Source organism: Panthera pardus, unplaced genomic scaffold (assembly GCF_024362965.1).
Source record: "Panthera pardus isolate Hobbes unplaced genomic scaffold, ASM2436296v1 HiC_scaffold_27, whole genome shotgun sequence".
NCBI classification, from domain to species: domain Eukaryota; kingdom Metazoa; phylum Chordata; class Mammalia; order Carnivora; family Felidae; genus Panthera; species Panthera pardus.
In genome coordinates, this window is record NW_026526843.1 from 77,895,719 (window position 1) to 77,922,870 (window position 27,152).

The 27,152-nt window shown below is 40.6% G+C and overlaps 1 protein-coding gene across 2 annotated transcripts; it reads left to right on the top strand.

Annotated features, from left to right (window-relative positions):
* Positions 1 to 905: 905 nt before the first annotated feature.
* ALAS2 (5'-aminolevulinate synthase 2) lies at positions 906 to 27,106 on the top strand. 2 transcript variants are annotated; one of them, XM_019436642.2, is made up of 11 exons: positions 906 to 1,003; positions 6,949 to 7,144; positions 7,831 to 7,953; positions 9,494 to 9,604; positions 12,710 to 12,932; positions 13,487 to 13,671; positions 17,853 to 18,032; positions 20,534 to 20,698; positions 21,285 to 21,553; positions 22,664 to 22,826; positions 26,817 to 27,106. In XM_019436642.2, exons 2-11 carry the CDS (start codon positions 6,964 to 6,966, stop codon positions 26,978 to 26,980), a joined length of 1,764 nt encoding a protein of 587 aa, XP_019292187.1. In that variant the 5' UTR covers positions 906 to 1,003; positions 6,949 to 6,963; the 3' UTR covers positions 26,981 to 27,106. The 2 variants fall into 2 exon arrangements, with proteins under 2 accessions (XP_019292187.1, XP_019292188.1); XM_019436643.2 differs by lacking the exon at positions 9,494 to 9,604.
* Positions 27,107 to 27,152: the final 46 nt, after the last annotated feature.

Below are 27,152 nucleotides of genomic sequence, written 5' to 3' on the forward strand. Positions count from 1 at the left end.
TTCACATTTTTAACTGTATATAATGAAAGGGAGCATAGTTCTTAAAGAATGTGAGTTCCAAAGAGTGTGAGTTCTGGAACAAGACTGCCAGAGTTCATAGTGGGCCTCTGTACTTACTAGCCCGGTAATTATCAAATAGTTACCTCACCTCTCTGATCCTCAGTTTCTTCATCTGTAACATGGGGATAATAGCACCTTATTGGGATGTGCTAAATTAATCCCTGTAAAGCAGTTAATGACGGTTCTGGTACATAGTAATCACTCAATCAACATTAGCTGCTATTTTTTAATTTTTTTTAATTTTTTAAATGTTTTTATTTATTTTTGAGACAGAGAGACAGACATTGAGCAGGGGAGGGGCAGAGAGAGAGGGAGACACAATCTGAAGCAGGCTCCAGGCTCTGAGCTGTCAGCACAGAGCCTGACACGGGGCTCAAACTCACAGACTGTGAGATCATGACCTGAGCTGAAGTCGGAGGCTTAACTGACTGAGCCACCCAGGCGCCCCTAGCTGCTATTTTTTTTTTTTTTGAACCAGGCAGTGTGCAAAGTTTTCTGTAGATGATGTTATTAAATTGTTACAACGACCTGGATGTAGTCTATGAAAGCTGAGGCCATTCCCACTTGTGCTTCAGTTGCTTCTGAGTTTTATCGTCCTCCTTTTATAGTTGAGGGAAACCAAGGGTCAGAGAAGTGATTTTGCTCAAGGTGCTATAGCTACATATTGATTATCTGATTCCAAAACCCAGCAGGCTCATTTAACTATTCCAGAGGAGGAAGAGAAAGAAAATAGGAGAGAGGTAGTGCTAAGTGATGGGGTTGGGTGATAGGGGACTACACTGGGTTTTATCTCTAGCAAAAGCCTGAGATACCTTTGGGGCCAATGAATAGCCTGGCCAGCAGGAGAGAAGGGTGGAGCTGAGCCAAGGGGGAAGGGATAAATGCCAGGTCCTGACTCACAGCACCCACCCGTCGTTCGTTCGTCCTCAGTGCAGGGCAACAGGTAAGAGTTGCTTTCAGCCTGGGTGCACTCTTTCTGCTCTTCTGCCCACCTCAAGGCTGCATACGCTGACTCTCTGGCCTCACTAGATCTAACTTTGTTCCTTAAAATCTGTCATTTTCTCTCTCACTTTTCTCTCTTTTTTTTTCTCTTTCTTTTCTTTTTCCCCTTCTCTTCTTTCTCTTTTTTTCTCTTTATATATTTTTTTGGCTTTCTTTGGTCTTTTCCTCCCTTGTTTCCCCTCCTTTGTTGGTTTTTAAGATCATTCACTTCACTTCAATTCTGACACTCTAGCTTTCTCTTAATTTTCCTTTGTCTGATTTCTGTCTGTATATTCTTCTCTCAATCTTTTTTTTCTCTTTTTTATACTCTGTGTCTCTCAGTCTCTGTCTGTATCTATATTCCTTTTCTTCTCTGTTTCCCAGAAAAAGGTCTTGATATTTCTTCCAATTCTCCATTTCTCCTTCACTTTGACTCTTTCTCTCTTCTCAGTGATGGCAGAGCTCAACAGATCAGTGCCTAGATGGCCAGAGGTAGGGAGAGAAAATTGAGGGAATGTGGGGATGATGGGAAGGATGAATTGGGTAAAGAGAGATTTGAAGGAACTGAGAATTGAATAATTAGCATAAAGGGAAGAAGGTAGAAGAGGAATGTTGTGTCACTATAAGGGCCCTATGCTGAAAGTCAATAGATTTGTATTCTCACCCCAATTCACTGTGAGACCCTAGACAAGTCATGCACTCTCTGAAAAGAGGGCTTGTCTTATGACTTCCACAACCTCTTCTGATTTTGATTTTGTGGTCTTCTAAATTTTCGTTTCTAAAAATTTCTGGTTCTATGATTCCAAGTATCTAAAATTCTCTATGATTCTTCCATGATGGTGGGAGGATACTAGGAGGGGAAGTAAGGCCTGATGCTTCCAATTCATGAAGAAAAGTGATCACATCTCCTCCAAACTTAATTGATTCTTGCAAAGCAGGCCACAAAGGGGAAATAGCAAGTAATGTGGCAACGAGTGGTTTCTGACTGTCTTCTGGGATAGAGTTGTGGTTGGCCCTTCTGATCTCTGGGACTAAAGATTGGTTGCTGACATGAAAGGGGATTTTAAGGTGCAGGGAACACCTTCAAGTAATAATATGTCACGTGGCCTGAAGTTTTACCATTATAACTTTTGTTAAAAGCACTGTTTTAAGAAGATCCTTGGCAAGGATTATCACACAATGTGTGCATAGTTAAATGAAATGAATGAATGAATGCTCACCGGTGCCTGAAATTCCACTACAATTAGAAATCTGTTCCTTTCGTAAAGGCATTTGTCAAAGTCCAAAATCATATGTCCCAGAAAGGGGCCTGCTAGTGCAGCAGAGGGGATTGATATCTAGAGTCAGGCTTTCAGTAAAGAAAATATGTAGTAATATTTGAATCATAGATCCATAATGGTTAAGGTATCAGTCTCTGGAGCCAGATGACCTAGGTTTGAATCGTGCCTCTCCTACTAACTAGCTTGGTCACCTGGACAGGTTACTTAATATTTGGGGGCCTCAGTTTCCTCAGGTTTGAAATAAAATTGATATTAGTGTCTACCTCACAGTGTTGTTGTTAGAATTAAATAAGTCAGTGCATGTGAAGCATTTACAACAGTGTTTCACTATTAGGACCAGATGAAATCTATGAAGTTATCTAGTCCAATGTCTATGGAGAAATTGAGGCCCAGAGAAGAAAAGTACAGAGCCCAAGTTCACACAGTATGTTGTAATATGATAAGGACAAAAATCAGAATTGAGACAAGAATCAACTTTTATGAACTAGTCTAGTGTATTCATGATGTGACTTTACTTGGATGTACCTTCACTTTCTCTACATAGAAAGTATAAAAAATAAAAATAATAGCTAACATATTTTTCAGTATTTAAAATAGGCACTCTTTTATATACTTTGTACAGATTATTTTGCCAAAACTTCACAACATCCCTGTGAAGTAAATTGTCTTTGTTATTATCTACATTTTACAGATATAAGATATAGAGAAGAGACATAACTTTTCTAAGGTCTCAGAGCTAGTGAGCGGTACAGCCAGGATTCAAAAATGTCTGGCTCCCAAAGCTGTGCTCTTAATACCCTAAATTGCCTAAAATACTTTCTTGATTTAATTTTACACACTGCAGTCCCATGATAGATAGTGAGATGGAATGGAAACAGAGCTGAAGGTAACTAGACTATAAGATTATGGGTCATAAAGATGGGCAGGCAGAGTGAGGCTGGACAAACTTGAGGAAAGGAGTATCGGAACAGAGAAATTTGAATTGAAGCTTGAAAGAACTTGATAATTCAACAAATTCAAAGAAGTAGTCTGTATTTTCCCAGGTCACTCAGAATATCATTGTCAAAAGTCCCTTAGAGATGATGAGTGTATTGAATTTCTTTCATTTTTATTTTTTTAATATGAAATTTATAGTCAAATTGGTTTCCATACAACACCCAGTGCTCATCCCAACAGGTGCCCTCCTCAATGCCCATCCCTCCCACCCCCCATCACTTCTCTAAAGACATCCAGATGGCCAACAGGCACATGAAAAGATGCTCAACATCACTCCTCATCAGGGAAATGCAAGTCAAAACCATACTGAGATACCACCTCATGCCAGTCAGAGTGGCTAAAATGAACAAATCAGGAGACTATATATGTTGGAGAGGATGTGGAGAAAGGGGAACCCTCTTGCACTGTTGGTGGGAATGTAAACTGGTGCAGCCACTCTGGAAAACAGTGTGGAGGTTCCTCATAAAATTAAAAATAGATCTACCACATGACCCAGCAATAGCACTGCTAGGAATTTACCCAAGGGATACAGGAGTGCTGATGCATAGGGGCACTTGTTTATACCCCAACGTTTATAGCAGCACTTTCAACAATGGCCAAAGTATGGAAAGACCCTGAATGTCCATCAACTGATGAATGGATAAAGAAATTGTGGTTTATATATACAATGGAATACTACTTGACAATGAAAAAGAATGAAATATGGCCCTTTGTAGCAATGTGGATGGAACTGGAGAGTGTTATGCTAAGTGAAATAAGTCATACAGAGAAAGACAGATACCATATGTTTTCTTTCATTTTTATACATGGGGTGGGAGTAGACCATAATCCACCATCATTCCAAGGTAGGACAGGACCCTTCTTCCAATCTTGGGGGATTTTCTTCCCATTACATACCCCAATGTTGTTGTCATTATTGTTGTCAGTGTCGATGTTGGGAAAAGGAGTTTTCAAGAGCCTGGAACCTGGCCATTTTCTTTGCCTGCCTTTCCCTGGACCATCCACCCATCCTTACCAAATTTAGCCAGAGCTAGCCCCATCCAGATGGTCAGAAATGATTCTAAAAAGGAGTTCCCCTCCTCTCCCACACCCTGGTCCCAACTTAGGGAGTGGTTAGACCCCAATGGTGATAAATACTGGGAGCTTTATCTGTGGTCTGCAGACTCAGCCCTAAGTGCTTTGGCCTTTGCAGGCAGGCAGGGGAAAGGGGGACTCATATCTCTACATATGAGGTAGGCATTAGATCCAATTCATTACCTACCCCATGAACTAGCCATAAATGCCTTACATTTGACAGCTGATGAAAGCTATGAACCAGAGAGGGGAAGTGGCTTTCCAAGAACATCCAACAGGGAGTTGGGAAGCTGAAATTGAAGTAGGGAAAGCTAACATTTATTGAAAACTTACTGTGTGCCAGGCATTGTTCTAAAGGCTTAACATGAGTTTCATTTAGTTTTTTCAATACCTTGGCCTTTCCCAATTTCAGGGCCCATACTCCTTGCCCCACATACTGACCTATGTTCCCATGACAGCCTGTGAATATTGTAGAGAGAATATTCTTGGATAAACAAGGGGAAGAGATTGCTTTGTGAATTAGGGGGGAAGGATGATACTCTGTAAGATATGAAGGAGGTTGCGGTATGAGGACAGGGCCATGAGTTCCTCCTGTTCATTTTTGCCTTCCAATATAAAGTCCTGTATACTAGAGGTGCTGCTACATTCTACTCAGTATCTCTTCTGGTGGTGCCAGGGCCTTAGTCTTTCCACATTCCCCCATATCTCTCCTATTGTCCTGTCCCATATTTTGTCTCACCGGCTGACATTGGACCTCCAGTTTGCCCTTTTCCTTTTAATCTATTTCTCCTTTCATGTTCATTGTCTTTCTCTTTTGTATCTCTTACCCCTCCCTCATCTTAATCCTAAACCCACCTTAACCACCTCTCCATCTGTATTCTTTGATCTAGTCTCTACTCCTTTCTCTCTTGCTCAGTCTCTCTCTCATCTCCCTCAGTGAGGTTGATTTCATCTTCCCGTAACTCTTCTGTGTTTCTCTCCCTCACCCCGACTCTCTCTGGAAGCATTTCTCCTTTATCTTTGAACCCTGCTGACTCTCTGCTCCTACTGTATTCTCTCCTCTCCTGCTCTCAGTTTTTTTAGTCTTTGTAGTTTCTGTAGTTACTTCCATCTCTCCTCATGTCCATTTTATATCCCTCTGTCTGTCTCTGCCTATACCTCTGCTGTCACTCAATCTCTCTCTCTCTCTCTCTCTCTCTCTCTCTCTCTCTCATCTAAGTCTCTTTCCTTATCCTTTTGTATTTCCCATCATCCTTTTTTCTGTTTTTTTTTTTTTTTCTGGATAAGTCTCTTCTCCCTGTTCATATAACTACCCTATCCCTTTTCCCTATGTTGTTGATCTCTTTCTTCCCCACAATTTCTGTCTTCTTTTTTTTAAATTTTTAAATGTTTATTTATTTATTTTTGAGGGACAGAGACAGACATGGAACGATTGGGGGAGGGGCCGAGAGAGAGGGAGACACAGAATCCAAAGCAGGCTCCAGGTTCCAAGCCATCAGTGCAGAGCTCAATGTGGGGCTCGAACTCACAAGCTGTGAGATCATGACCCAAGCCGAAGTCGGATGCTCAACCCACTGAGCCACCCAGGTGCCCCACAATTTCTGTCTTCTAACTTCACCACTATCACTGTACCTTTGTTCTCTCTTACTTTCCTCTTTTTATCTTTCCCAATTTCTCTTTTCTTCTGACTCTTCTTTCACCTGCTCTTTTCTTTATTCCTCTTGAGTCCCTGTTCATTCATTAACTTACTCTTAAATTCAGCAAATAGTTATTGAATGCCTACTATAAGTATTTGGTTTCTTTTTTCTGATCTTCGTTCTGTCCTTTCTCTTCTCTGTCATGGCCTCTGCCTCTTACATTAGCCCATAGACTTGTTTCCCAGACCCTTTGGGTCTTGTGTTCATCTCCTTCTCTAACTGTCCTTTTCTAAAATCCAGTTGCAAGCTCAAAGCAAGAAAAATACCAGTCTGGTGGCACATGGCCTGTAGAGCCTAAAGCCCGCCTTTTTGTCCTATTTCCCTGAATCTACTTAAGCTGGTACCTGTGGTCTCAAACTCCTTTTCCCTTGGTGGCTGGGTCTGCTCAGGAAACACTCTAAGCCAAGCACCAGGAGCCCTGGCCAATGGCATCTGTCTGCATTAGCAGGCTGAATATTAACTTGGCTGAGGCTCATATTCTTAGAAAGATTTTTAGCCTTAAGTGTTATCAAAGAGTTGGTAAGTTGTCAGCTCTCATCCTGCCACACACAATCACACTTTAGTACTCCTCACCATCACAGAAGGGGTCAGTGGCAGTCTGAATCAGAATTCAGGCTTCCTGACCTTCAGCTGGAACTTTCCTTTATCACTTTGTCTAATGGTCATTGTCTTATTTATTCCTCCCTGATGCTCTATTGGAACATTTTTACATTGGGAAAAGTTCTTGCCATGGAAGGATGATAAGTACATCTCTTGGGAGGGCAGCATGCACTGGGTGGGAAGGATCAAACACAGGAATGACCCTTGGCTTTTGGCCAGGCCTTCATGATGGACTCTCATCTCTTGCACATCTTCTGCAGGACTTTGGGCTCAGTATGGTAGCAGCAGTCATGTTGCTACAGTGCTGTCCAGTGTTTTCCCGGGGCCACATAGGCCTCCTGGGCAAGATGATAAAGACTCACCAGTTCCTGTTTGGTATTGGACGCTGTCCTATCCTGACCACCCAAGGACCAACTAGTTCTCAAAACCACCTTAAGGCAACCAAGGCTGGAGGAGGTAAGAAGTTTATGGCAAATTGGAGAGAATGTTTGAGTCCTGGAGACAAAGTGTGAAGTCATACTGGCCATCATTACCTAACAAATGGGAAAGTTCATGTGAAAAGTGTCAAGGCAAATAAGTTAATCCCAAAATTCACCTGGGGTCTGACTTCTGCCAATATTTCTCACAAGAGTCTCACTCTCATCCTCTCACACTCTATATAATCCAGTCTTGCTGAAACTACTTAAAATTACCTGGATCAATTCTATTGTCTCAAGCTTCTGAGTCTTTACTCCTATCAAATGACCCTCACCCATGCCCTGTATTACAGCATCTCATACTTCTCATGTGACACTTTACTTGAGCATCATCTATCTCCTCTGTGAGCCTTGTTTATACCTCCAGCCTGTCCAATTCCAATTCTGGGTCATGTCCACTCCCTCTTTTAGACTTTCATAGCCCATGTCCTCCCTCGCATTCCAGCACTGTTCATAATGTGTCTTCGGTGTATGCCATTTATGCCAGCCTAGAAGCTCCTCTAGCACAGGGACCAAGACTTATCTATTTCTGTAGATATACCATACATATGGTATGTAGATATACCATAGCCTGAGATAGAGCTTTGGGATATAGTAGGTCGCAGTAATCATTGTTAAACGTATGGTTGGAAATGCATTGCTACTTACTCTCTTGCCTTTGCATAGACTCTCCATCTTGGGCCAAGAGCCACTGTCCCTTTATGCTGTCAGAACTCCAGGATGGGAAGAGCAAGATTGTGCAGAAGGCAGCTCCAGAAGTCCAGGAGGATGTAAAGACTTTCAAGACAGGTTGGAGTCAAGTGCCAACTCATCCAGCTTCTACTCCTAATGCTTGAACTCACTTCATCACAGTCCTCAGCTAGGCTAATTCAAGGTCAGCTAGTACACATCCCATGATGGGAAGTCCAGTCTTTTCCAAAGGGACACTGGTAGGCAATAGCTTAGACAGTGTACTGAAATGTACCCTCCCCAACACACATATGTGCATAGGCTCTTGTAACTTTTAGCTATTAGTCTAAAATGAGCCCTCTAGAGTTCTTCCTCCTCTATCCCAAGTGGCTAAATGGATCCCAACAGTTTGGGTTCCCACATTTAAGCAATACCACTCTATGATAATCTGGATTTGCATGAAAGAATAAGTGCTAGAAGCAGATACATCTTTCAGAAGGGCATGAAGCCCCAGGTCAACTCAATTGGTGCAGACTTGTCGTAGACTCTGGGTCTAAAGTTCTTTCTTGTCCAGCAAGAAAGTGAGATGCAGGATTAAAATGTGAGAGATGGCTAAGGTCCAGGAGGAGACAAGGGCCCTGATTAAGGGCCCTTGTTCCATTTTTATTAGGATCAGGAGGCTTACAAACATAGTGATGGACATGCACAAAGAGACAATAAATCTGTGAACATTAACTTATGGGCATGAGGGAAAGAGGGGTTTAAAGATATGCAGTGTTAGGGGTTTGGGTCAATATAAAACAAAATCCTGGCACCAGGCAGATGGTTGTTAATGGCAGACAGGAGACGCTGTGTCTGTCTACCTTAGCTAGCCTAGGGGATAAGACAGATAGAGCATGCTACTTCAGGGTTAACAAGGCACCTTTCTTTTGCCAATTAGCTCTCCTCTGGGCAACTTCACCCAGTAGCGGTCTATAGCCCTATTTGCCTATTCACCTAAATTGGTCCTTCCTTCCTGTGAAAGCAGCTTTTTTGGGGGGCGTATCCGCCCTGAATACCTAATCTTATTCACCTCACCTACCTTTGTATTGGGGCTTTTGCCCCGCCCTCTCTATACCTGTTTACCTAATCTTGTTTACCCAAACATGAGTGTGAGCATCCTATGGCTTTATAATTCTTTATGCCTTGTTAACCCATCAGTGCAGGCTCAGGGAATTCCTAAGCTTATTCCCCACACAGACTATTCAAGATAATCACATTTGAAAGATGATCACAGTGTTGATATTTTTCATAGGCCCTTTTGGGATATTAAAGGTAAAAATTTCAAAATTGAATTTTAATGACATTCAGAAAAGAAGAGTATGGTACACTGTCCTGCATATACCTCCCAACTGCAAGATGCAGGGTGGCAGCCCCAGTTACTTAACCCCAGGGAAAATTCTAATGAGGAAAATATAACACCTTATAGAAGGTGTCCCGACACAGGTTTCCACTTAGGGAGATGAGTAGGGGCTCACTTTACAGAATATTTCTTCTCTCTGCAGGCTTCTCTACTTCATAAACTTGAATTTTCATGTTGTATTGAGTTTTAAAAGGACAGCACATGCTTTCTTTTTTCTCCCCTCTCTTCATGGCCAATGAATCCCACACTCTCTGTCAGACCTGCACAGCTCCCTGGCCTCAACCAGCCTGAGAAATCCATTGTCCAGTCTTCCGGAGCCAGAGCTAATTTCAGAAAAGGTCACACACCTGGTTCAGAACAACATGGTTGGTGAGTTTGATGAGGTGGATATAAAGAGAGGTAGGAATGTGGAAGAAGTGCTGAAGAGGCTTCTGAAATGATAGAGGAAATGTCAGTAAGTGCTTTGGAACCAAAGGGAGTCTAGGTTTAAATTTTAATGCTGGCACTTGCTGGATATTTGTGGTTTGGCAAGTAAGTCACTTCCCTTTAGTGAGATTTTAATACCTGCCTCAACAGGTTATCATGAGGAAAAAATAAAATTAGGTTTATGGAAATGTTTCTAGCTGTTTTGAAGGCTCTTTAAATACTAGGTTTACTCCTATTATTTCTTCTCTTTGTTTCCCTCAAAAACTCATCCTTTACTGAGAGTCTTTTCTTTTCCCTTTTTTGTATGTGTTTATAGTGTTTATATTAATTTTTCATAACGCAATTTGGCCTTTTTCTAATATAAAAGGAATATGAATCATTGTATTTTTCTTTTTTTTTAATTTTTTTTAACGTTTCTTTATTTTTGAGGCAGAGGGAGACAGAGCATGAACGGGGGAGGGTCAGAGACAGAGGGAGACACAGAATCTGAAATAGACTCCAGGCTCTGAGCTGTCAGCACAGAGCCTGATGCGGGGCTCGAACTCACGGACCGTGAGATTATGACCTGAGCCGAAGTCGGACGTTTAACCGACTGAGCCACCCAGGAACCCCGAATCATTGTATTTTTCAACAGATACAGGAAAATATAAAGAGGGAAATTTAAATCACTCAGAGCTCCACCATTCACGATTACCTTTTTGTTGTATTTTCTTCCAGATATCTTCCCATGACTGACCACACACACACACACACACACACACACCACACACTTCCTATGCTTCCCTCCATATGCATGTTTTTTTATTAGGAATGGGATTTTATTCTATCAGTTTTGTTATCTTGCTTTGTTTACCTAACAATATGTCATGGGCATCATTTCATGTCCCTAAGCATAGAGCTGCATAATAATTATTAATGGTTGAAATGTCTTCTGTAGCATGGATACACCATCAATTAAGTTAATCAAGCATTTATAATTCAGGTTGTTATATTCAATTTTTATTCAATTTTCAACTTTCTTCTGGTTTATATTGTATGTTGGTTTTATGTACATATAAATGTACTCAATGATAATATATAGTATTATCTTAGACCCAGTATGGATATACTAGAGGTTATTTAGCTATTCCCCTATTGAGTTGTTTTTAGTTTTTCCTATTACAAACAGTGATGTAACAAGCAACGTTGAATATACTCCTCATGCACATAGGTAAGTTTTTTTTTTTCCTCTAGGATAACATTAAGAGGTGAAAATTCTTAGGGTGTAAGGTTGTGTACAATTTCAATATTAATAAATATTGTCAATTAGTGCTCCAAAGGGGTGTACCAGTTATCAAAGAGAGTATCCATATTCTCACACCCTCTCCAGCACTTATGATATTATCAAACTTTTAAATCATTATCAATATGGGTAAAAATTTTATTTTGCAGTTTGATTTTCCTTGATTAAGCATCCTCTTCCACATTTATTTAATTTTCTGTTTATATTCTTTGCCCATTTTTCTCCTGGTGCGAAAAGTTTTCATAGTTATTTTTCAGAATTATTAAAAAATAAGTTCTGGGGACACCTGGGTTGCTCATTTGGTTAAATGTGGGATTCTTAATTTCAGCTCAGGTCATGATCCCCCAGTTTGTGGGACTGAGCCCCACATCAGGCTCTGCACTGACAGCTCAGAGTCTGCTTGGGATTCTCTCCCCCTCTCTCCCTCTGCCTCTCCCCCTCTCTCACAATAAATAAATAAATTTTTAAAAAATAATAATTAAAAAATAAGTTCTTGATGTCAATCATTTTTCTGTTAAAAATGCTGCAAATATTTCTCTAAGTATGTCAGCATTTGCATTTTAAAAACTCTTGATACATATTTCTAAACATCCCTACAGCAAAGATGTTACCAACTTACATCCCTACCATGAAAGTTGTCATTTGCAACAATCATGATTTCTGTCTCATGTATAGAGTTCTAGAGTTTAACAAATCTTTTGGCATACATTATGTCAATTTATCCTGAAAATAGTATTGCTCCATTTTGTAGTAGTAGCAGTTTAAAAAATAAACTCTAGGTCACTTACTTGTAGGCCACTTACTTGCTGCAAAATCTTGGTCAAGTTACCTAAACTGTCTATGTCTCCATTTTCTCATCTGTAAAATGAATATACTAATAAAACTCTCCAGGGGCACCTGGGTGGCTCAGTCAGTTAAGCATCTGACTGTGGCTCAGGTTAGGATCTCACAGTTCCTGAGTTTGAGTCCCACATTGGACTCTGCTGACAGCTCAGAGCCTGGATCATGCTCCAGATTCTGTGTCTCCCTCTCTCTCTGCTCCTCCCCCACTTGCACTCTGACTCTTTCTCTCAAAAATAAACATTAAAAAAATTTTAAAAAATAACCTGTTGTGAGGAATACATGAAATAATATTTATAACGTCCCTAAGAGAAGGCATTACATGTAATAGGCACTTGTTAAATACTGGTTATAATAATATAATGAAATATTGGCTATTACTATTACTAAGACTACTACTACTACTACTATCATTGCAATAATATTACTATGTACCAGACATTAGTTTGGGTGTATTACATTCTGTTTGTCATCAAATGCTCACAATTCTGCAAGAAGATATTAGCCCCATTCTACAGATGAGGAAATTAAAACTAAGAGAGGATTTATGACTTGCCCAAGGTCACATAACTAGGAAGTGGCAGAGAAATGACTAGAGACCAGATCTGTCGAAACTCTTTTTACTGAAGCTAGAAGTAGTAATTTCAGTAAGAAGGCTAACCTTAGAAAAAGAGAGGAGGCCATGCCAGGGGAGGCAGCCCAAGTGATGTATGAATAAATTACTGAGTGAATAAGCAAGTGAGTAAGCAAAGGGATAGTTGAATGAAATAGTGGAGAGATACTGTGGCTCAGTAAGTTCATGACTTATCAAATAAATGAATAAATAGAGAACTGGAGAACTCAAAATCAACAGTGCCAATGAAATATGGACTAATCAGGAAGTAATTTAAAATGAATTATTTTCATCTCCATCTCTACTTCTGCAGGGAACGATGTTTTTGGTTATGACCAGTTTTTCAGGCACAAGATCATGGAGAAGAAACAGGACCACACCTACCGTGTGTTCAAGACTGTAAACCGCTGGGCTGATGCATACCCCTTTGCCCAACACTTTTCTGAGGCCTCTGTGGCCTCAAAGGATGTGTCTGTCTGGTGCAGTAATGATTATCTAGGCATGAGCCGACACCCTCGGGTTTTGCAAGCTACACAGTGAGTAGTAAGATCTGGGCCATGAGCTGTGGGAACACAGGGAATACAGAGAAGAATCAAAGCCACACATGGGAAAGGCAGAGCTAGCAGTGGAAACCTGGGTTCTACCTACCAACCCTTTTGTTCATGGTCTTCCAGCATATCTAATCCTCAGATATGAACAATGTCAATCAACAAACCATGATTTCCAAAGTCCTAATTGTCCAGTTCTATGAGAAGATGAAAGGCCAAGCAAGTCCCACTTTCCATGAGCTCTTACTCTGGTTACAGAATGAGTATTGCCAGAGATAGCGTGTGATCTCCTCTAGAAGGTCTTCCAAGCTGTTTACATTCAACCTAGCTTCTCCCTCCATCCCTGAATGCCATCAGCCTGAGAAGGAGGACCCAGGTGTCATCATTTTCTCCATCTTGCCCTCAACTTGAACACATAGAACATAGCTCATAAGCATCACTAATTCAACACTGTCCTCAATGAAGAGAAACCTACTCAGTTCCTCCGTGCCTGACAAGGGTTTCTTTCCCTCTCCTTGTCTACCCTGTTTTCTCCTCGCCAGGGAGACCCTGCAGCGTCATGGAGCTGGAGCTGGTGGTACTCGCAATATCTCAGGTACCAGTAAGTTTCATGTGGAGCTGGAGCAGGAGCTGGCTGAGCTGCACCAAAAAGATGCAGCCCTACTCTTCTCTTCCTGCTTTGTGGCCAATGACTCTACTCTATTCACCCTGGCAAAGATCCTGCCAGGTAAGCCTGGGGCCTGAGTTCTGCTTATTGTTGGTATCCTGCAGTACAGCATGCAGCCTCACTGCCTTCATCACTTTTTCAGTCTATTATGAGTTCATTTCCTCCCATTGCCCTTTCTTCTTACCCACTTTGTGTATCCTCAGCACTGGATGACTATACTATATCCTTCTCATTTCTCCCCTTCTGCACTTAAGCTGAAGACTACTACAGAGTAGTAGTGATAGTAGTGCCCAACCTCACAGATGGTTGACACCATAAATTTATCACCTCCCAACTCAACTGGGCTCTTAACACTCATAAACAGTCCTATTATGTCTCCATACTAGCTTTTTTCAAACTTTCTTCTCTTTTAAAACCTGTGACTATCTTTTCTTTCACTCTTAGCAAATAGCCTCACATCTCACATCACACACACACACACACACACACACACACACACACACACAAAATAGAAGCCACCAGACAGAAATTATTTTAACTTACAGCCACCAAACCTACAAATTTATCTAATTTTTCATCTGCCCTTCTTTCATTCTTTTCTTTTACAATTTGAAGGCACATCTCTTCTGCCTAAAGCCAATCCCAGTGGATCCCATCTGGACTTAATCTTCCCAATCTCCCACTCTCTAGTTAATAATGTCCTCAACTCATATGCCTGTCATTCTATCACAGCTCCAATCACAGATGACTATAACTCTCAACCTTTTCCATGTCAATCCTAGGTGTATATAATTTCTCAGATGGGAGCCACTAAAAATTCATGGTACCCAACCTTTACCAGGACCTGTATGGTGTCTGGCAATTCTATTTCCATGGTCAGCCCTCCAAGTCTCCAAAGCAGTTTTGCAAATCCCCCATTCTTCTCAGCCTTCCCACACTTCCACCTCACCTTCACCCATAGCAAGTGACTTCACCTCCTTCCTCCCTGAAAATAGAAGACCCTAGGTAGCAATGTCCTCAACTCCTTGACAAAAACTACCTACAAACTCAAACATCCCCACATGTCCTCTCCTCACTTTTTCTCTCCTGTCACAATGAAAGAGGTGCCCTTTTTCTTGTTGACTAATCCTTTTTGCTGGTGCTCTGTGTCTCTTTCTCCTCTGCCTCCTTAGGAACCTTGATCTATCGCTTCCCTCTCTCCTTGTGTCTTCAGCCTCTCCTCTTTAAACATGCTAACGTCTCTTTCATCTAAAAAAATGTCCTCTCATCAGTCTCTAGCTACTGCCCTATCTCTATCTTCCCTATAACAGACAAACTGCTTGAGAGAAGTCTCCACACTTGCTATCTACTACCTTCTGTTGATTCTTCAGCACACTGTAAACATCCCCACTACTTCTCAGAAACTTTTGTGAGATCACACATAACCCCAACCAAATCCAACCTCTTTGGGATTTTTTTCAGTGAACCTCCTCTTCAATCATTAGAATTAAACTTCTTTCCATTTCTACTGCCACCATCCTAGCCTAAACCAAAATCATTTTCTAAATTCACTTTTCCCCTCCTGTATTCTTTTCTTCATGGTAGTCAGAATAATATTTTTTTATGCAAACCTATCTTCATTACCCTTCTGCCAAAAACCCTGTAGTATATCCTTATTGTACTTAGGAACAAACCCAAACTTTTTATCATGGCTTCTAAAGTCCTCAATAATCTAGCTTCATTCTACCTCTTCAGCCTCATCTTTTGATACCGCTCCTCTCACTCTTTCATTCAGTAACATATTTATTTACTCACTTATAATTAAGTAATTTGTCCATCTGTTCATTCAAGAAATGTTTACTCAGCATCTACTGTGTACTTAGCCTTATACTAAGTACCAGAGACAGAAAGATACAGAAATATCTGATATCTTTTAGTTTTGTTGATTGTTTCCTTCCCTGTACATAAACTTTTTATTCTGATGAAGTCCCAATAGTTTATTTTTGCTTTTGTTTCCATTGCCTCAGGAAACATATCTAGTAAGAATCTACACCCAAGGTCAAAGAGGTTACTGCCTGTGTTCTCCTCTGGGATTTTTCCTCTCACATTTACGTCTTTAATCCATTTTGAATTTATTTTTGGTATGGTGTAAGAAAGTGGTCTACTTTCATTGTTTTGCATGTTGCTGTCCAGTTTTCTCAACACCATTTCTTGAAGAGACTGTCTTTTTCCCATTGGATATTCTATCATGTTTTGTTGAAAATTAATTGACAAACAGAATCATATCTGGGTTTTCTATTTTGTTCCACTGATGTATGTGTCTGTTTTTGTGCCAGTACCATACTGTTTTGATCACTATAGCTTTGCAATATAACTTCGAAGTCCAGAATTGTGATACCTTCACCTTTTCTTTTCTTTTTTTAAAATGTGTTTATTCATTTTTGAGAGAAAGCATGAGCAGGGGAGGGACGGGGGGGGGAGACAGAGGATCTGGAATGGGCTCTGTGCTGACAGCAGTGAGCCTGATGTGGGGCTCAAACTCACAGACCATGAGATCATGACCTGAGCTGAAGTTGGACACAACCAACTGAGCCACCCAGGTGCCCCTGCTTTTCAGTTCAAGGTTGCTTTAGCTATTTGTGGTCTTTTGTGGTTCCATACAAATTTTAGAATTGTTTGTTCTAGCTCTGTGAAAAATGCTGGTGGTATTTTGATAAGGATTGCATTAAATGTGTAGATTGTTTTGGGTAGTATAGACATTTTAACAATATTTGTTCTTCGCATCCATGAGCATGGAATGTCTTTCCATTTCTTTGTGTCCTCTTCAATTTCTTTCATCAGTGTTCTAAACTTTTCAGAGTATAGGTCTTTTACCTCTTTGGTTAGGTTTATTCCTAGGTGTCTTATTGTTTCTGGTGCAATTATAAATAGGATTGATTCCTTAATTTCTCTTTCTGCTGCTTCATTATTGGTGTATACAAATGCAACAGATTTCTGTATGTTGATTTTGTATCTTGCAACTTTACTGAATTCATTTATCAGTTCTAAGCAGTTATTTGGCAGAGTCTTTCCAGTTTTCTATATAGAGTACTATGTCATCTGCAAAGAGTGAAAGTTTTACTTTTTCCTTACTGATTTGGATTCCTTTAACTTCTTTTTGTTGTCTGGTTGTTGTGACCTGGACTTCTAGTACTGTATTGAATAAGAGTGGTAAGAGTGTACATCCCTGTCTTGTTCCTGACCATACAGCAAAAGCTCTCAGTTTTTCCTCACTGAGGATGATATTGGCTGTGGTTTATTCATATGTGCCCTTTATTATGTTGAGATAGGTTCCCTATAAATCTACTTTGTTCAGGGTTTCTATCATCAGTGGATGTTGTACTTTGTCAAATGCTTTTTCTGCATCTATTTAAATGATCATATGATCCTTATCCTTTCTTTTATTGATGTAGTGTATCACATTGATTGATTTGCAAATATCAAACCACCCTTGCAAACCAGGAATAAATCCCACTTGATCATAGCGAATTACTTTTTAAAAATATATTATTGGATTCAGTTTGCTGGTATTTTATTGAGAATCTTTGCATATATATTCATCAGGGATACTGGCCTGTATTTCTCTGTTTTAGTGGAGTCTTTATCTGGTTTTAGTATCATGGTAATGCTGGATGCATAGAATGAATTTGGAAGTTTTGCTTCCTTTTCTAGTTTTTGAAATAGTTTGAGAAGAATAAGTATTAGCTCTTCTGCTCTGCTCTGACATGCCATGAGCTTATGATTCAAACTAAAAATCTGCTAAGTATCTACCCTGTAACTATAAGCAGAGAGATGCTACCTGAAGGAGGTGGGATTTTATTTAGACCAGGAAGAATCTAGTATCAGTCCAAGTCAACAAGCATTCCCTAGGATAAACTCCTTTCCACGGCTTGATCTTATATATTTTGATTTTATATATTTAGACCCTGCCCTCAAGAAACTCTAGGGCTTCTTGGGAAATTAAAATTTCGCCCACCCCAAGATAGTCAGTGCCAAATCAGGGTTAGAATTGACTGAAGGGAAGGGCATAGGGGTCAAAATTTCAGGCAGGGTAGTTCTTTCAAGGGAGGAAGAGGTGTTAAAAAGACTTCCAGAGGAGAAGGAAGCAGAGCAGGATCTTCAAAGGGAGGGAGGGTTGGCTCTCTGCCCCTGTCAGGTCAGTCCTGAGGTTGAAGTAGAAATACCAGAACAGAAGTTTAAGAAATATGCCTCTGGTTCTCCAGGGTGCAAGATTTACTCAGATGCAGGCAATCATGCTTCAATGATCCAAGGTATCCGCAACAGTGGAGCAGCCAAGTTTGTCTTCAGGCACAATGACCCTGACCACCTGAAGAAACTTCTAAAAGAGTCCAACTCTAAGATACCTAAAATTGTGGCCTTTGAGACCGTTCACTCCATGGATGGTATGTACATCATAAAAACCATGATGATAATAATAGCTGACACGTATAGAATTTTTTATATGTCAAGAAAAATTATAGTATTTTACATGTATTAATTCACTTAACCTTCACAACAATTCTATGAGGTAGGTACTATTATTATTTCTACTTATTTATATGAGGAATCTGAGACACAAATAAGTAACTTGCCCAAGGTCATATAGCCAGTATAAGCTGAAGGATGGAGGCAGCTATTATACTGATCTTATAGGTTAAAAAACTGAAGTTCAGAGACAGCACTCAACTTGTCTTGGTTGGATCAGTAAATTGGTGCCAAAGTATTTGCACCTAGGATATATGATTCCAATTCCTTCACACAATACTCCATTAGAAATGATGTGCATATCAATCACCCAAGTGTCTGGTTTCTGCAATAAAAAATTTTACAAACCATTGGCTGAGAGTTTTTGCAAGGTCTAGTATGAAGCATTGGAATCAAAATTTGTTTGCAAGTGAGACAGACCTGGGCTCAAGCCTCACCTCTGGCACTTACTGGTTCTATGGTCTTGGGTAACTCTTAAACTCCCTGAGTCTCAGTTTTCCCCAACATAAAATATTTGGTTGCAAGAATTAGAGACAATGGAAGTCATCCCATTTATTATGATCTAAGTAGAAATAAATCATCTTTACCCTTCTTCCTCTGATCTTCCCCTAACTAAAACAATGCTCAAATTATTCTATTGCTACCTTTTTTAGCAGAAATCATGTGTTTTAGGCATCACCTTCTTGATTTATTAAAGAGAGATGCCCTCACTTCATTTCAATTTGTTGTTTTTCCAACTGAAACAAAGGAGAGTCCATAGTATTACCTGATTTAGCCAATATAAGTGCCATCAGCATAACGTAACTGTGATGCTGAAACAGCAGAACCAGACTATTCATGTTCAAATCCCAATATGACAACTTAATAGCTTGGGCAAATTTTTTAATTGCTCTGTGTCTGTTGCTTTATTTGTAAAATGGAGGTTATAATAGAGTAGCTGTGAGAATTTAGTTGATATATGTGAAGAACTTACTGTTGTGCCCACTGCAGTTCTACAACTAGCTGAAACTAGTCTAATTCATTGTCTTTAGTGGAAACCATCTTGGGATCATTTAACTTCCTTACATTTGCAAGCGAATGGCTCCTTATTTTGTTGGCAGAAACTGCTTAAACTATCAATTCTAGGGCTAAATTTCTCCCATTGAAATGATGCTTGAGTCATCTTACTCTTTATCTCGAGTTCCACTTCCTGTGATTTTCTTCCCTCATATTGTCCCAAGAGTTGCTCACATTCTTTAATCCTGGTTTGGAGCCCCTGTTTTCACCTGAAGAACGTTCTTCTGTATTCCAACTGACTGCACCTCAGCATTTTCCAGATGGGGAAAGACAGAATGTATGAGTTCTTATATATGCAGAGTGGCCACAAAGTCTATATATGAGATTCATAGCCATTTGAAGACCTTATAAACAACTATAAGCATAGAAGATGTCTAGAATAACGTGGGAAAATGGTAAATCTGTATGAAGAATAGCGAGAAACATACAGATTACTTCTAATTCTCTTTCATTCAATAAACTGAGACTGTGCCTGTGGGAGGGTGCCCTCAGGTAACAGTATTGACATAGATGAGAGAAACGTAATCCCACAGAGGCACAGAAAAGACAAAGTGATAGAAGCACAAGGAAACTCAGAAAGAGACACAAACTTACAGAGAAAGAAAGTCTGAAGCAGAAAGAGGTAGACAGAAAGGGACACAAGAAGTGAGATGGTTAAGTTAGGGAGGAAGGGGAGGGAGGGAAGGAGAGAAAAAAAGAGAAAGAGAAAAACAAAAGCAGAGACAGAAAAATGGAGACATAGAAATAACAATGGAAATGGTTATGAAAAAAAGATAATGACAGAAATCCAGAAAGATAGAAACAAGGAGGACCAGTGAAGTATAAAGATATTGACAGGGATTCCAAAAGCACCTGCTTGAGTGAATGAATTGGATCTGAAATCAGGATGGCATTAATCTAGATCAAAAAGTTGCTTTTTTTTTAAATTTGTTAAAACAAAGGCATCATATGGGCCAGTGCAACCCTAAGTGAAAATACACAGACTTGTAGGAGGGAAAAAAAAATTGAATGAGGCTGGAAAATGCCTTAAACAAGAGGACAGATACTGTCAGAAGTAAAAAGTAGAGAGGTAAGCTTTGATTGCAAACTAGGGATAATACACACACACGCAAACACACACACACACACACACGCAAACACACACACACACACACACACGCACACACACACACACACGCACACACACACACACACACACACACACACACATCCTTTAAGTGGGAATGAGGTGGAAGCATTCAACACATTTAAAGAGGTTTGAAATAGTCCGGAGTATACACACCCTCATCCTTTTCCAACCCAAAGTAGTTATGGGTCACAAACCCTGGGGAAGGGTTGTAATCTCCTACCTCTATTTTCTCAGGTGCCATCTGTCCCCTTGAGGAGTTGTGTGATGTGGCCCACCAGTATGGAGCTCTGACCTTCGTGGATGAGGTTCACGCTGTAGGACTATATGGGTCCCGGGGTGCTGGGATTGGGGAGCGTGATGGAGTTATGCACAAGATTGACATTGTCTCTGGAACTCTTGGTGAGTACCTTGGGCTGCCTTTATATATAATCCAGAAACAAGGCCCCTGTAAGGCCCTTTCCTTCCTCCTCCCCAAAGCTATAAAAGATATTTGGGTAGAATTCACAGCTTCAGGCTATGGAACTCCTGGATTCCCTCCTTCCACTCCCACCCTACTGCAGAGATGCTGAGAAAGTCTGGGAGGGTTTTTCTCAAAAAAAAAAAAAAAAAAAAAAAAAAAAAAAGCTGAGCTGGGCCAAATAGCCGGGTTCAAGTCAGTACATGAAGAGTTGTGATTCTAAATTCCTTCCCTACTCCAGCTCCAAATTTCATTTTAGTTCCACTTTTGGGCCTAACCAGCTAAAGGTCCCCACCCAGTTCCTGCCTATCTAGTCACTGCATATGGCAGACCTTGAAAGTCCTATCTCAAAGCAGCAGAATTATCAGTTATCTGTCTTGTCATGGACAAGAGAGATAAGCAGAGGCCTGAGAAAGGAGTCTGGAGCTCCAGCTTCTGGTGCACATCCTTGTGTTACCTGGATATGATCCTATTCCTCTAGAGACTAATGATAGTCTCTGTGCATATCCTTCTTCTCCTTGTCTCCAGGCAAGGCCTTTGGCTGTGTGGGGGGCTACATCGCCAGCACCAGTGACTTGGTGGACATGATACGCTCCTATGCTGCTGGCTTCATCTTCACCACCTCACTCCCTCCCATGGTGCTCTCTGGAGCTCTGGAATCTGTGCAGCTTCTCAAGGGAGAGGAGGGCCAAGCCCTGAGGCGAGCCCACCAGCGAAATGTCAAGCACATGCGCCAGCTACTAATGGACAGGGGACTTCCTGTCATCCCCTGCCCCAGCCACATCATCCCTATCCGGGTGAGAGCCCAACCCTGACCATTGCCCTACTTACTTATCTCTTCTGGGACCTTCCCACACCCAGCAAATCAACACCAGCTCTTCTCATCAACTCTTTGCTTTCCTACTCTCCTTATCTGGAACTTTGTTACCTTTTTGAAAAATTATCAGCCATTCTGGATTAACCACCTCTTTTTGCATTAGCTATAATCTCATGATTATTAGACTGTCCTGACCCTCACAATATTAGGTACCCATGACCTATAATTCAGTGTTTTTGAAATTATGGATCAAGACCATTAGTGGGTCACAAAATCAGTTTAGTAGGTTATGACTAGCATTAGAAATTTTTAAAAAACAGAATAGAAAATGTTGGAATACATCAAACATAGAGAAGGTATCATTTTGTGAGACATTTGTTTGAGGTTTGTATATGTGTATATGTGTATGTATAATACAGTCATGATGTGAAACATTTCTTAATAAGAATTGAAGTAAAAAAAAAAAAGTCAGAAAATAGAAAATAAAAAATCATGGGACAAGAAGCTGTTTTGGATACCCAACTATGTTTAAGAATTTACTGCCTTTAGAAATGAATTGCTATTTCTTTCTTAAATAACATCTATTTGTATATGTCAGTATGTCAGGGTGTGGTAAGGACACTTTTTATGTGACTGTTTTATGGATGAGAAATAGTCACTGCTCCTTGGACTAACCCAGTATTCCTTTTTGGGGATATTGGGAAATATTGGGGATACTGAGAAAGACTATTTTGATATATTTTTTTAAATTAACCCAATGAAAGCACCACAGAGGTAGTTTAGGGAGGGGGTATCTTCTTACCCAGAACCACCACAAATTAACATGCCATCTAGGTAAAACCAGTGTGCTTGCTCTGCAAACAGAATCAAGACAAGGTACCTAGCACCACCTCCATCCCAACCCCTTCAAATTAATTGCTGCCTCTGAGAAACTCCTTAATAGAAATTCTGGAGCTGCCACTATAAGCCCCTTATGGAAAAAAAACTGTCCAAAAATTCAGTGATGTTCATTGATGTGGCTCCCTCCACCTGCTTAATGGAACTAGTTATTAGGTTAGCAGATACTGACAGGCTTTTCTCCTGACCCCAGGTGGGTGATGCAGCATTGAACAGCAAGATCTGTGATCTCCTGCTCTCCAAGCATGGGATCTATGTGCAGGCCATCAACTACCCAACTGTCCCCCGAGGTGAAGAGCTGCTGCGCCTGGCACCCTCCCCCCACCACAGCCCTCAGATGATGGATGACTTTGTGGGTAAGTTCTCAATATGGGTGTCTATAGCAGTCTCTTTGCCTTCAGCCCCAAGATCTGAAGAAGTTGAGAGAATGAATGCCATTCAGTTTAAAAGTTTATTTCTAGAATATCTATTGTGTGCCAGACCCTCTACTATGGTAATAAATGGATGAGAAATAGACCCATAGGGCTCTAGTTTGGTTGAGCCATAGTGGACACAAACAATGACTTTAAGGGGTGATCAAATTTCAACAGAGTGCATCAGGGAGTTGTGGGAGCAGAAACGAGGGGCCTGACCCAACATGTGAGATTCAAGACAGGCTTCCTACTGAGGTAACACCTGAGCTGAGTCTTACAAGGTGAGTGATATTGGACCAAGAAAAGAAAGAGTATGGAAGTGGTATTCCTAGCAAAGGGAAGAGCATGAAGAAAGGCAAGGTGAATAGTGGGAAGCAGCCTGAGATATATCAAGAACAATAAGCAGGTGTTACTGGAAAGTAGGGTAGTAGGAATGAAGTGGAAGAGTGTCAATCTATGAGGCTACAAAGACAACACAAGACAGAGAATGAGTTGAAAGACCTGTAGAACTACCGAGTAGGTTGAGTTGTATCCTGAATGATGCCAGTTTAGTCAATTCACCTAAAGTTTACTGAATTCTCATTGGGTGCAGTTTTTAGCATGGGGCCTGGCATAGAGCAGATGTGTATTCCAACTCTGTTGGGCAAAAGACATGTAGACAGGTGATGGTCTAGCAAAGGAGACAGACATAGACAGTACTGCTCCAGTATGATAAGCTCTAGCACTCCGGGAGCTGGAGGGAGAGTGATCACGTAGGGCTAGGTAAAGTAGGAAGCATGAAGTTAGGAAGGCTTTGTGGGTGAGGAAGTCCTTGTGCTGCACCTTGAAGTACACGTGGTATAGTGTAAGGACATTCCAGAATAAGGCAATCCCATGATCAAGGACCTAGAGATAGGAAAACAGAGGACATACATTGGCAACAGTCATTCTGTATGTCTGGAGCATAGGCAGTATTAGAGTTCAAGAAAGACAAGATAGTTAGGTGCCATTCATTCATTTAAAAACACCAAATATGCTAGCCAACATCTATTAAGTACTTACATGTTCCAAACATTGCATGTATTAACTTATCTAATACTCATGGGATAGAGATGCTATTAGCATTTCCATTATATATATATAATATGAGCCATATATATATGGCTCAACCAAACTAGAGCCCTATGGGTCTATTTCTCATCCATTTATTACCATAGTAGAGGGTCTGGCACACAATAGATATTCTAGAAATAAACTTTTAAACTGAATGGCATTCATTCTCTCAACTTCTTCAGATATATATATATATATATATATATATATATATATATATATGGAAATCAAAGCATAAAAATATATAGCAATGGGTCTAAGATCACACAGCTACTAGATTTGAACTGGGGAGTCTGTCTCTACTTCCATTGCCATAACCACTAGGTCTACTACCTCAGCTGATGATCCAGACTCCTGGATCTTTTGCTCAGTCCTCTAAATTGTTCTGGGCTTCAATTATAGAGTCCTCAGTACTCTCGGTTCTCTGAGTGTCCATTTACGCTGAGCTTTTGCAGGAAAGATATATGAGAAGCATCTACGATGACTCCACCAATCTTTCAATCCCACAGCTGACCCTTCCTGAAATCCTGCAACTGGTCTCTACAGCCTAATCTGTTTTTTCTATTGCCAGTTTTTGAGTATGTCAATGTGATTTCTTCCTAATTATTTTGCTTCTCTCTTGATCCCTAATTTCTTCCCTATAATGACCATCAGAGGGGTTTTTGTAAACATTTGACTAACTCTCTTGCTTAAACCTCTTCATGTTTCCTATTTGCCTAGACTAGAGAAGTGGTCTCCAATGTGAGGTATACAAGATGATCCATAGGATGAGCAGGGCTATTAGAATCTTGTGTTTACCTTTTATATATTAAAAATAGGAAATTAGGCATTACTGATATGGATCTTTAACATATAGACTGACGATACAAGTTTCAGTATATAAAAAATATACATAGATTGAAGGTATGTGCTAAAATGTTTGTATTGATAGAATGTACACTCCAAAATTTGGAGACCACTGGCATATAGAACAGTTGAAGCTCCTTGGCATGGCCTTCAATGCCTTCAACCTGGTGATCTCTATGTCCTCACTTTTTTTCCAAATGTCTTTTATTTCTCTAGTTACACTGAGTGACTTATAGTTACCTCATTTTGCTGTACTTTCTTACCTCTGGTGCTTTGCCAATTATGCTCCCTTTTAATAGGAATGCTTTCCTTCACTCTTCCCTCCGGCTTACTTCCTTTTACCTCCTAGACTTAAATCAGCTATCCTTTCATTCATTCTTTCAACAAATATTTATTGAGTATGGGAGTATGTACTGTTGCTATACACTGTTCTAGGTGCTGGGGATATAGCAGTAAACAAAAGGTGTAAAATAACTATCTTTCTGGAGATTATATTCTAGTGGAAGGAGATAGTCAAAAAACTTTAAAAAATAAGTAATGCATTATAGCATGGTACTTTTAAGTGTTATGGAAAAAAAAAAAGCAGGATAAGGGGATAAGAAGTGCTTTTGGGGAGGAGTTAGTTTGGAGGGTTGTAGCATTAAAGTGTTAAGGGTAGAGATCATTGAGGTGACACTTGAACAAAGCTATGAATAAGTGAAGGAATTAGCTGGGTAGATATCAAAGGAAAGGTCATCCCAGGCAGATGGAACAACATAAGGCAGGGAAGACCCAACCACAGGAGTATTTCCTCTGTACTTGAGGAACAATAAAGAGATGAGTGTAGATGAAGTGGTATAAGCAAGAGGCAGACAGAAAAGTGGGTGAGGGGAAATGTGAGGCCAGACTGTGTAGGGTATTGTAGTCCAGTGGAAGGATTTTGGCTTTAACTCTGAAATAGACAGTCCTTTGAAGGATTTGAGCAGAGTGACATAGTTGACTCACATTTTAATAGAACTGGTCCAACTTCTATGTTGAGAATAGACTGAAAGGGAGACTGAGTGGAAGCAGAGAGATCCATTTGGGGGCTACTGTAATAATCCAGGTAAGAGAGGATAGTGACTAGGACCTGATGATGGCATTAAAGGTGATGAGAAGTGTTTTAATTATTGAAGGTGAAGCCAGTGGTTACTTGCTGGCCAGTGGTTACTTGCTAATAAATTGGATGTGTGGTAGGAGAAAAAGAGAAAAATAAAGGATGGCTCTAAAATTTTTCAAATGAGCAACTGGAATTGCCATCAACTGCGAGATAGGTAAGGTTGAAATTAGACTTGATGGAAGGTAGGGAGATCATTAGCTCAGTTGTGTTCATGTGAAGTGAAAAATGTTTATCAGACATCCAGGTGGAAATACAGAAAGAAAATTGGATATACAAATCTAGAATTCAGAATGGTCTGGGCTGAGTTGAAATGTTCAGAATTAGCATATAAGTGGTATTTAAAAGCCATGAGACTAGACAAGATCTCCCAGGGAGTAAGCATAAAAACAAAGCCAAGGATAGAGCCCTGGCACACACTTGAGGCACTTCCAACAACAGGGTCAGGTTCTCTCCTCTGGGTTCCCACCCACTCCAGGAACCCCCTCTTCCCCAGGCTCCCAGGTCACAATGATGACACTGTTTCATTACTGTCAGTGTTATCTTATCAGGCTGAGTTTCCAAGCAGATGGATTCACTTCTTAGGCCACAGCATGTCCTGTACTTACACAGTGGTCCAGACCAGACCAGTGCAGCTTTAAATTGTGTCAGATGCTTCCCAATCTTTTGTATATAACAGCACCCACACACAAATGGTAACATTCATAGCACACAATGGAGCAAACAGAAGAGGTTACTTCTGGCTCCAAGATATCTGAGAGGTTTGAGGGGATCATTATCTTGGCACATCTGTATTGTGACACAAGGATTAAGACCTAGTCTAACCAATTCTTTCCTTCCCCACCCCCTACCACCTTTAGAGAAGCTGCTGGTAGCCTGGACTGAGGTGGGGCTGCCTCTCCAGGATGTGTCTATGGCTGCCTGCAATTTCTGTCACCGGCCTGTGCACTTTGAGCTTATGAGTGAGTGGGAACGCTCCTACTTTGGAAACATGGGGCCCCAGTATGTCACCACCTATGCCTGAGAAGCCAGCTGCCTGAAAGCTCCACCCCATCTGCACTTCACTTCGGACTGAGCCTCCTCCTATCCTCTGCTTTATTGTGTGCCTCCAGCTGACTTCAGTCTAAAAATAAACAGATAACAAACTGCAGCATTTTTAGCCCTTTAATAGACAGAAAACTGCATATCTGACTCCT

Bases quoted from the DNA above. Each gene is read 5' to 3' on its own strand.
- ALAS2 (XM_019436642.2), top strand. From the start codon at position 6,964: ATGGTAGCAGCAGTCATGTTGCTACAGTGCTGTCCAGTGTTTTCCCGG. The intron at 7,954-9,493 runs GTTGGAGTCAAG...ACTCTCTGTCAG, and splicing joins TGTAAAGACTTTCAAGACAG to ACCTGCACAGCTCCCTGGCC. The intron at 13,672-17,852 runs GTAAGCCTGGGG...CTGGTTCTCCAG, and splicing joins CCTGGCAAAGATCCTGCCAG to GGTGCAAGATTTACTCAGAT.